The sequence below is a fragment of the Chelon labrosus genome (genome assembly GCF_963514085.1).
Source record: "Chelon labrosus genome assembly, chromosome: 22".
Lineage (NCBI taxonomy): Eukaryota > Metazoa > Chordata > Actinopteri > Mugiliformes > Mugilidae > Chelon > Chelon labrosus.
The window spans coordinates 24,195,413-24,206,342 of NC_140355.1; the positions used below are offsets into that span (position 1 = coordinate 24,195,413).

The 10,930-nt window shown below is 50.6% G+C and overlaps 2 protein-coding genes across 3 annotated transcripts; one reads left to right on the forward strand and one right to left on the reverse strand.

Annotated features, from left to right (window-relative positions):
* Positions 1 to 3,315: 3,315 nt before the first annotated feature.
* On the forward strand, positions 3,316 to 9,873 carry fktn (fukutin). Of its 2 annotated transcripts, none has more exons than XM_084572550.1 (10): positions 3,316 to 3,450; positions 5,466 to 5,525; positions 5,651 to 5,851; positions 5,938 to 6,084; positions 7,575 to 7,705; positions 7,792 to 7,924; positions 8,014 to 8,143; positions 9,123 to 9,256; positions 9,354 to 9,478; positions 9,595 to 9,873. In XM_084572550.1, exons 1-10 carry the CDS (start codon positions 3,349 to 3,351, stop codon positions 9,806 to 9,808), a joined length of 1,377 nt encoding a protein of 458 aa, XP_084428676.1. In that variant the 5' UTR covers positions 3,316 to 3,348; the 3' UTR covers positions 9,809 to 9,873. The 2 variants fall into 2 exon arrangements, with proteins under 2 accessions (XP_084428676.1, XP_084428677.1); XM_084572551.1 differs by having other exon boundaries at positions 5,654 to 5,851.
* On the reverse strand, positions 9,859 to 10,698 carry ufc1 (ubiquitin-fold modifier conjugating enzyme 1). The gene has a single exon (XM_084572552.1). The coding sequence runs from the start codon at positions 10,585 to 10,587 to the stop codon at positions 10,072 to 10,074; it is 516 nt and encodes a 171-aa protein (XP_084428678.1). The 5' UTR covers positions 10,588 to 10,698; the 3' UTR covers positions 9,859 to 10,071.
* Positions 10,699 to 10,930: the final 232 nt, after the last annotated feature.

A 10,930-nucleotide genomic window follows, 5' to 3' on the forward strand; every position in this document is an offset into this window, starting at 1 on the left:
GAGTTTAAAATGTTGGTTGTTTCAAAAACACTTCTCAGAGGTGGCTTTAAAATGTCGCGGCATCCGTCGGTGTGCGTCATATGTGTCGGCGTCACATGTAAACATCCGGGGTCAAAGGGCAGGCAAGATGGCTGCCCAGTACGTCCTTATTGTAGCCTACTACTCGCTCACATACATAAATAACGTACTAAACTGACGGTTGAGTAGAACGTTCTAACCGACGTTAGTATGGACTGACTATTCGGATGCACCCAGAGTGTCTGTACTGTCCTGTAATTACGCCACTGAAACACCAGGAGGCGCTGGCCGCCAGGTGCTGTAATTACGCCACTGAAACACCAGGAGGCGCTGGCCGCCAGGTGAGCTGGGATTCACTCTGAACTGCACAGAAGGGTGAGAGGAAGTGAGTTATGTTGGAGTTAAAGATGATAAATGTGGATCAACGGTTGTTTTTTATTGAAATCACTGCAGCTCAGAGCAGAGTTAACTTCACCAGTGTCAGCAGAGGTACGCTGATAAGTCGACAGTTTACTGTAGATCAGATTTATGACAGCGTCATGTTAGTCCTGCTTATAAACACAGACCTGTCCAGTACCCTGCCTCTCCACCAATGACAGTCCCCTCTATGTTAGTGGGCGGGACTAAAATACACAACATACATAACATACATAAGTTGTAAGTTATAGAAAAAGGAAGTGACGTCATGCCGACTGACAGTTGCCATGGAACATGAAAGAAAGAACAAATAATATAAGTTCAGTAACTGGTGGGGCAGAGGTCCAAGATGGCGCCGCTCGTATCCCTGGGAGACCAGCTTCACAAACGCGTCGTTCATACTTTCTACAGTCTGTGGTCTCGATGGTTCTAGCTACGAACCCGAACCAAGCTTTTCATGGACAGAACCTCCCCGTGGTCCGGACTCCAGCACGTAGACGGGCCCGGTACTGACCCGGTACCGTCAGGTGACCCAGTGAGCGGCACCAACAGAACCTTCAGACCAAGTCCTGGATCCTCTGACTGAAGTCTGGGTTTATGTTCATGTTAAACTACACACACACACACACACACACACACACACACACACACACACACACACACACACACACACACACACTCTGTTAGCTGTTAGCTGTTAGCTAGCTAAAGCTACGCCGCTTCTTCGCCGCCGTTTACCGGATTAAACCCAGACCAGTCCTCCGTCCGTCGGACCCTCAAACGTTCAGCTCTAACCTCAGGTTCCGGTAAATTGGTGCCGTTAACGACCCGTCCCAACACCGACATCCAGCCTAATGAAGGGTTAGCATGGAGCTAACAGCTAGCTGCTCGGTCGTCCTTACCTTCCCGGTTTGTAGAAAATGATCAAAGTCCGCCTCAGTCGGCGGCGGCTTCACGGAAACATCACCGGGAAACAGCCAGCCGGTAAACGGACCGTCAGAGGCGGCAGAAGAGCCTCATGTGTCCGGGGAGAGAGGAAGAAGCGGAGTTGAAGAAAGTCTGGAAGTTTTAAGTCGGCCTTTTTGTTGTGGTGAAGCTGCAGCTGCTGTGGTCCGCCATCTTGTCTCTGTGCGTGTGTGTGCGCGAGAGTTTGTCATGTTGTGAGGACATGCTGAATAAATAAAACCTACGAAGATGTTTTTATTATTATTATTATTAAATCACATGGTTAAATGAAGGCTGCGTCTGAACCAGCAGAGCCTTTCAATAAAAAGTCTCTACATTTTATTTTATATTTATTTATGTAATATAATATATAATGTGGAGTTTCTGGAAGGAATCAGATCCAGAGTTCATTTCATTAATGAGAAAAGCATTTATTCATTGACGAGCTAAAACTGTTTATATGATATCTTCATCATTTATCTTCTTTTCCTGTCTGGAGCAGACGTCTCCTCCTCATCAGATTATTCTTCATCCTATTGGCTCGTCTGTCTTTACACACATATGAATTTAAGTGACATCCCGTTCTTAATCCATAGGGTTTGACTGGAACACCTGAATTCAGTTATTTGGATGGGTGAGGGAATATTTGTGGCAATACAGTGTATACACGTAACTACGGAAGCCCTAAACGGCCATTCATACATTTTATTTCCTCCGTTTTCCCGAGATAACGAGACTTTGTTTTCCCGAGATAATGATATAATTAATTCGTGATCTCGAGAAAACAAAACGATATTGTAGTAGGCTTCTTAGATTACGCTCACTAATGTGTCTGTTGTCTGTAATAAGTGTCAGGCCTTGATTGAAAGGATATGTGACGCGGTTATGAATATGCTCCTGCTCCTCTGACACTGCGACACTGAATGATGTCTCCTGCAATGATTTAATATATACTGCACTGTCCAAACTGTCCATGGAGGATGTAAACATGACTGTAAGAGTAACGTGACTAAAGTGCAAATGTAAACACGAATTAACAGGGAAAAGTAAAATTAAATAAAAATACAATAAAAATAAAATGTAAGGTGATTGTGAAAGAGAGAAACTGATTAATGATTAGTGTCATATGTATGTATGTGTGTGTGAAAGAAAGTGTCTGGGAGGATGGCTGACAACAGGTCTCTATAGAAAACAGAAATAATACTGCGACCAACCAGAACCAGAACCAGAACTAGAACCAGAACAGAACCAGAACTAGAACCAGAACCAGAACCAGAACTAGAACCAGAACTAGAACCAGAACTAGAACCAGAACAGAACCAGATGAAACACACAGAGCTCAAAGTTACATCATCACTTTTTAAAATAATCTTTGTTTTTATTGTTTTATATCTTCATCCACCTCCAGTCAGCTGGTGGCGCTAATGCGCCAGTAAACGGGTTCGACAAGCAAAAAAAAAACAACAGAAGAAGCAGCAGCAGCAGCAGCAGCAGCAGCAGAAGAAGCAGAAGAAGAAGCAGAAGAAGCAGCAGAAGCAGAAGAAGAAGAAGCAGCAGCAGCAGCAGCAGCAGCAGCAGCAGAAGAAGCAGAAGAAGAAGCAGAAGAAGCAGCAGCAGCAGCAGCAGCAGCAGCAGCAGCAGAAGAAGAAGAAGAAGAAGAAGAAGAAGAAGAAGAAGAAGCAGAAGAAGAAGCAGAAGAAGAAGCAGAAGAAGAAGCAGAAGAAGAAGAAGAAGCAGCAGCAGCAGCAGAAGAAGCAGCAGAAGCAGAAGAAGAAGAAGAAGAAGAAGCAGAAGAAGAAGAAGAAGAAGAAGAAGAAGAAGAAGGCGGTTTTAAAGATGGCGGCGGTTCTTGACCTCGCGGGGAGCTCGTTGTTTCTTGTGTCGTTGTGACGGTGTTGGCCAGATTCCCTCGCGCACAGACCTCATTTAAGACGTCATGAGCACTGCCTTACCGGGCCGCGTCACCGGATGCCTCGTGTGAACCGGACGACGGTTTTATCCCTGCTGATCATCTGCAGCTCCGCGTTCCTGCTGTTCCAGCTGTACTACTACCGGAAGTACGTCAACAGGGTAAGAAAAACACTGCACAGGGTTGGGGGCGTTCAGGGGTGTTCAGGGGTGTTCAGGTGTGTTCAGGGTGTGTTCAGGGTGTGTTCAGGGGGTGTTCAGGGGGTGTTCAGGTGTGTTCAGGGGTGTTCAGGGGCGTTCAGGGGCTGTTCAGGGGCTGTTCAGGGGTGTTCAGGGGTGTTCAGGGGCGTTCAGGGGCGTTCAGGGGCTGTTCAGGGGCGTTCAGGGGCGTTCAGGGTGTGTTCAGGGGCTGTTCAGGGGTGTTCAGGGGTGTTCAGGGGCGTTCAGGGGTGTTCAGGGGCGTTCAGGGGTGTTCAGGGGTGTTCAGGGGCGTTCAGGGGTGTTCAGGGGCTGTTCAGGGGCTGTTCAGGGGTGTTCAGGGGTGTTCAGGGGCGTTCAGGGGTGTTCAGGGGCGTTCAGGGGCTGTTCAGGGGCTGTTCAGGGGTGTTCAGGTGTGTTCAGGGGCGTTCAGGGGCGTTCAGGGGCTGTTCAGGGGCGTTCAGGGGCGTTCAGGGTGTGTTCAGGGGCTGTTCAGGGTGTGTTCAGGTGTGTTCAGGTGTGTTCAGGGGTGTTCAGGGGCGTTCAGGGGCTGTTCAGGGGCTGTTCAGGTGTGTTCAGGGGTGTTCAGGGGCGTTCAGGGGCTGTTCAGGGGCGTTCAGGGTGTGTTCAGGGGCTGTTCAGGGGCTGTTCAGGGTGTGTTCAGGTGTGTTCAGGGGCGTTCAGGTGCGTTCAGGGGCTGTTCAGGGTGTGTTCAGGGGCTGTTCAGGGTGTGTTCAGGGGCGTTCAGGTGCGTTCAGGGGCTGTTCAGGGTGTGTTCAGGGGCTGTTCAGGGTGTGTTCAGGGTGTGTTCAGGGGCTGTTCAGGGGCTGTTCAGGGGCGTTCAGGGGCTGTTCAGGGTGTGTTCAGGTGTGTTCAGGGGCGTTCAGGTGCGTTCAGGGGCTGTTCAGGGTGTGTTCAGGGTGTGTTCAGGTGTGTTCAGGGGCTGTTCAGGGTGTGTTCAGGGGCGTTCAGGGGCTGTTCAGGGTGTGTTCAGGGGCGTTCAGGGGCTGTTCAGGGTGTGTTCAGGGGCGTTCAGGGGGTGTTCAGGGGCTGTTCAGGGGCGTTCAGGTGTGTTCAGGGGGTGTTCAGGGGCTGTTCAGGGGCTGTTCAGGGGCGTTCAGGTGTGTTCAGGGGCTGTTCAGGGGCGTTCAGGTGTGTTCAGGGGGTGTTCAGGTGTGTGTTCAGGGGGTGTTCAGGGGGTGTTCAGGTGTGTGTTCAGGGGGTGTTCGGGTGTGTGTTCAGGGGGTGTTCAGGTGTGTGTTCAGGGGGTGTTCAGGTGTGTGTTCAGGGGGTGTTCAGGGGGTGTTCAGGTGTGTGTTCAGGGGGCGTTCAGGTGCGTTCAGGGGCGTTCGGGTGCGTCCGGGTGCGTTCAGGGGGCGTTCAGGTGCGTTCAGGTGCGTTCAGGGGCATTCAAGGGGTGTTCAGGGGTGTTCAGGGGCGTTCAGGGGGTGTTCAGGTGTGTTCAGGGGCGTTCAGGGTGTGTTCAGGGGCGTTCAGGGGCGTTCAGGGTGTGTTCAGGGGGTGTTCAGGTGTGTTCAGGGTGTGTTCAGGGGCGTTCAGGGCTGTTCAGGGGGTGTTCAGGGGGTGTTCAGGGTGTGTTCAGGGGCGTTCAGGGTGTGTTCAGGGTGTGTTCAGGTGCGTTCAGGGTGTGTTCAGGGTGTGTTCAGGGGCGTTCAGGGCTGTTCAGGGTGTGTTCAGGGGCGTTCAGGTGCGTTCAGGTGCGTTCAGGTGTGTTCAGGTGCGTTCAGGTGCGTTCAGGGGCGTTCAGGTGCGTTCAGGTGCGTTCAGGGGCGTTCAGGTGTGTTCAGGTGCGTTCAGGTGCGTTCAGGGGCGTTCAGGTGCGTTCAGGTGCGTTCAGGTGCGTTCAGGGGCGTTCAGGGGTGTTCAGGTGCGTTCAGGTGCGTTCAGGGGCGTTCAGGTGTGTTCAGGTGTGTTCAGGGGCGTTCAGGTCACAGCAGCTTGTTTCATCTCCTCTGCAGGAGCCTGGTCCTCACTTCCTGAACCCAGCAGGTCACCTGACCACCAGCCAGGTCCAATGGGTGAGTCCGTCTGTTAGCATCACTGTTAGCATTAAACGCATACCCATCATCTGTCCTTTAGCCAGTGGTTTCCATAGTAACCGTGTTATTTGTTGCCACAGTAACCGTGTTGTTTGTCCCCACAGCAGACGCTAAAGAAGTTCCTGGCGTTAGCGCAGCATTTCAAGCTACCGCTGTTTCTAGCCGACACCGTAGCGCTTTCACTGCTCTCCCAGGATGCTTTGCGGCAACGTGACCGGCTGGAGCGTGAGCCACACTGCAGCTTCCTGTGCACCGGCCGGCCAATCACGTCTTTCGCTCTGAACGCCAACCTGTGGAAGTATGATGTGAGTGTGTGATGCCTTCGGGAAAGAGAAACGAGAAGAACCGTCGTAGCTTTGTGTGACGTGTAAACGTGTCTGTCGTCTGTCAGACTGGATTCCTATTGGCTGCTGAGCAGAAAGGCTTCGAGCTGCTGGAGCTACGAGGAGAAGACCCTCGATTGGCCAGTCTGGACACCCTATCAGGAGAGGAGATACCTCTGCACTTCCTGTTCCGCCTCCACGGTTACATCATCCAGGTGAGTGGGGCTAAACCTGAGGACGGCCATGACAGTTAGCGATGCACCAAAATGTCCCAGAAGTGCACTTTTATCACTGAAACAACACGGCTGAAACAGGATGTTGTGATGACACGAACAAAAACCGCAGTCAGCACGGCCTCTCTGGGAGAGCCAACATGTCTGCCGTGTGGATCTGTTTCAGTATATCTGAGAAAGTGGAGGAGTTCAAGTATCTCAGGCTCTTGTTCACGAGGGAGCGGGAGATCGACGGGCGGCATCTGCAGTGATGTGGATGCTTAACCGGTCGGTCGTGATGAAGAGAGAGCTGAGCCGAAAGGTGAAGCTCTCATTTACCGGTCGATCTACGTTCCAACCCTCACCTATGATCATGAACTTTGGGTAACGACTGAAAGAACAAGATCGTGAATACAAGCGGCCGAAATGAGTTTCCTTCTCAGGGTGGCCGGGCTCAGCCTTAGAGATAGGGTAAGGAGCTCAGAGTAGAACAGCTGCTCCTCCACGTCGAGAGGAGTCAGTTGAGGTGGCTAGGGCATCTGGTAAGGATGCCTCCCGGACGCCTCCCGGGAGAGGTGTTCCGGGCATGTCCCACCAGAAGGAGACCCCGAGAACGACCCAGGACACGATGGAGGGATTATATCTGTCATCTGGCCTGGGAACGTCTGGGGGTTCCTCCGGAGGAGCTGGCTGAAGAGGCTGGGGAGACGCTGTCTGGGCTGAAGCTGCTGAAGCTGCTGAAGCTGCTGCTGCCGCCGCGACGCGAACCCAGATAAGCAGAAGAAGACGAGGCGAGATCGGCGGATAGTGATTTGCAAAATGTGTAATGCTGACATTTCAAGAGGGGTGCATCTGCAGAGAATTTCTCCATGTCGGGTTTAATTTATCACCTGAAATTCAAACATCCAATCGAGGAAGTTTCCCAGTGATGGTGCCAAGACACAGGGCTGGTTTGCTCAGTGCGTCGAACGCGATCGACCGTTAGATCGTGAAGGCAGCGTGGGTCGATGGCGAATGTTTGAGATGTTAGTCTGAACATTTATCTGCTGCACCTCCAAAACAAACATCAATTAATTCTACCGTCGTTCTTAAAGGGACAGCGCTCTTTTTCTAACGGTGCAGTGCACTAACTTATCTTAATAAAAATAAAAACATAAGCTCAGTATAACATCACAGTGGATCGATGCTGATTTCCAGCTGCAAAAGCTTCTGCTCCATTATTAAACATTTATTTTATATTGTGCGTTGTTTGAATGTGCTAAATAAATATTTTCGTAATTTTGTAATTGATTTATTCTTTGAAACATTAATGTTCATTTATGTAATTGCAATGCCTTGATTGTAGTGAGGTTGTGATAATAACTGTCATAATAATTTCTTTCAGCGTTTTGGTTCCATTTCGGTGCGTTCCTCATGACGGTCCCTCGTGGCGTCCTGGAGTCTGTGGGCTCAGGTGTGACTGATATTTTGAAAGGTGTGTTTCCTGTGTGCAGGTGGTGTTCCTGTACGAGCGCAGCGGCAACTACCTGTGGCACGGAGCATTACGCCTCAAAGCCTCCATGGACCGAAGCTTCGCCGCCTTCACACAGCTGGACTACGGCCGCCACGCTGGGGCGTACGACAGGTAGCCCCCCGACTTTCTGTCAGCGCCATGTCGATTTGTTTTTTGCGTCATGTTGTGATTTACCCCGGTGGTGTCGCCACCTGCAGGCCAGAGCTGGTCCTAACGGTCCTGGACGGCCTTGATGTCCGAGTCCCGCGCAACATCACCCACTTTCTGGCCGAGCAACGCCATGCACGCTTCCTGGAATGCCGTTACCGTGACGCCCGCAACTTCCTGCAGGTCTGACTGGACACTTTTATTGTGAAGGGGTGGGGGATGGGAGGCAGTAAATGAAAACCATTAAAATTAAAATGACTGCCTGTCCCCAGCTCTACCCCGACGATTCGTCTCCAGCAGCTCTCGACTTCAGGAGGAAAGCTAAGTCGCTGCTACAGCTAGCCGCTAGGACCCTCGCACAGCTCAATGTCCCCTTCTGGCTCAGCAGCGGCACCTGTCTAGGTAACGTGCTAACGTCTCACTGTAATGACATGCTAACATGCTAACGTCTCACTGTAATGACATGCTAACATGCTAATGTCTCACTGTAATGACATGCTAACGTCTCACTGTAATGACATGCTAACATGCTAACGTCTCACTGTAATGACATGCTAACATGCTAACGTCTCACTGTAATGACATGCTAACATGCTAACGTCTCACTGTAATGACATGCTAACATGCTAACGTCTCACTGTAATGACATGCTAACGTCTGACTATAATGACATGCTAACATGCTAACGTCTCACTGTAATGACATGCTAACATGCTAACGTCTCACTGTAATGACATGCTAACATGCTAACGTCTCACTGTAATGACATGCTAACATGCTAACGTCTCACTGTAATGACATGCTAACGTCTCACTGTAATGACATGCTAACATGCTAACGTCTCACTGTAATGACATGCTAACATGCTAACGTCTCACTATAATGACATGCTAACATGCTAACGTCTCACTGTAATGACATGCTAACGTCTGACTATAATGACATGCTAACGTCTGACTATAATGACATGCTAACATGCTAACGTCTCAGTATAATGACATGCTAACGTCTGACTATAATGACATGCTAACGTCTGACTATAATGACATGCTAACGTCTCACTATAATGACATGCTAACGTCTCACTATAATGACATGCTAACATGCTAACGCCTCAGTATGACATGCTAACGCCTCAGTATAATGACATGCTAACATGCTAACGACTCAGTGTAATGACATGCTAACATGCTAACGCCTCAGTATAATGACATGCTAACGCCTCAGTATAATGACATGCTAACATGCTAACGCCTCAGTATAATGACATGCTAACGCCTCAGTATAATGACATGCTAACGCCTCAGTATAATGACATGCTAAAATGCTAACGCCTCAGTATAATGACATGCTAACATGCTAACCCGCTCGCCCCCTGCAGGCTGGTTCAGGCAGTGCAGCATCATCTCGTACAGTCGTGACGTGGACATCGGTATTTTTGTGGCGGACTTCAGGCCGGACATCATCGCTGCGTTCAGAGATGCTGGCCTGTCACTCAAACACAAGTTTGGGAAGGTCAAAGCTTTATTTTTCTGTCATCATTTTATTAATGTATAGACATCACTGTTAGTTTTATTAAATCTATTTATATGTATTTTATTTTGAAGAGCAGGTGGAGGACAGTCTGGAGCTGTCGTTTTTAAGTGAGGACGTCAAACTGGACATTTTCTTCTTCTACGAAGACGGAGACGTGTTCTGGAACGGAGGGACGCAGGCGAGGAGCGGCAGGAAGTTCAAGTAAATGAACTGATCAAAGCGTCATGGCAAAGCCAGGACGCTGACCTGTGAGCACCGTCTCCATCTTTGGTTCTTCTTCTGTGGTGACACGTGACGTCTGCCATGTTTCCCTCCAGGTACGTCTTCCCTCGGTTCTCGCTCTGCTGGGCGGAGCTTCTTGAGCTGAAAGTCCGAGTCCCGTGTGAGACGCTTGACTACGTCATGGCGAACTACGGCACCTCCTGGAGCGTCCCGGTGAAGAGCTGGGACTGGAAGCTGTCGCCCAGCAATGTGCAGGAAAACGGGGTGTGGCCTGTGGCTGAGTGGGAGGAGCTTATCCAGGTGTATTGAAAGGAAAGGAGCAGTGAATTGTAAATGTGACCAAATAAAGACAGCCCAGCTGGTGTGATCATTTATTTTTATTTCCTGTTTACTCTCAGCTGTCAGTCAGACCAGGTTGGTGTTTATACCAACAGGAAGTGATGCCGTTTGTTTACTCGTGGTGCATCATGGGAGAAATCCCTGGTTGTAGTTCTGTCTGTCTGTAAACGCACTCACGTGACAATAAACCAGACGCACGTCAGCATAGAGTCTTATTGATCGGCCTGATGACGTCACTCCGCCGTCGCCTCGCGCTGCTGCTCCTTGTGAACCACGAGACCCTTACCGATCAGGTCCGGGATCTCCACCGCGAGCCAGGGGCCCAGGCCGAGCGCCATCAGGTGCCCCAGGCCGAAGCGCGGCGCGTTCCGGGCCCAGAGAGGAGCGAAGTGGTCGGTCAGGCAGATCTTCCCGCCCCGGTACATCTTGGCGGTCTTCCCGTCCAGCTCCGGGACCGCCACCTCGGGAGCGGTGTCCGGGTACGTCACCGGGATGTCGAACTCCAGCCGGAACTCGTAGCGCAGCAGCTCGTGGATAAACCAGCACGTCCCCGTCCAGCGCGTGCCGTCCGCGTTGGACTCGAGGCGGAACCAGTCGTTGTCCGCCGCCTTGTTCTGCTCCACGAACCGGATCAGCGCCTGGTACTCCTCCTTGAGCCGCTGCGGCCACAGCGCGCGGTCCCGGGGCCCCGCGTGCGTCTTCAGCAGCGGTATCTGGGACACGGCCCGGCGCGTTGCCTCGTCTGCCATTTTCAGTTTGAACCGTTTGAACGTCCGACTTCCGCGCAGCTCGAGCTCGGTTCTGCTCCGAGGACTGACGTTGACTTCCGGCCTGACGAACCAATCACTTCCGAACGGGATTTTCAAAGCAAAAGCCTCCGCATCGCCATTTAAAGACGAGCAGGAGTCACGTTACTGTTTATTAAGTTTAAACACAGAACATTCAGCAAGTTAAAGCAAAACTGACAGAAATGAGGATTTAAATTCCCTGTCGGAACTTATCAGTTACTTTTTGATTTGGTCCTTTTAATGTTTCGAAAAATATTCTCATTTAATTTTATTACTGATTTTCATTTGAGACCATTTGCATTTA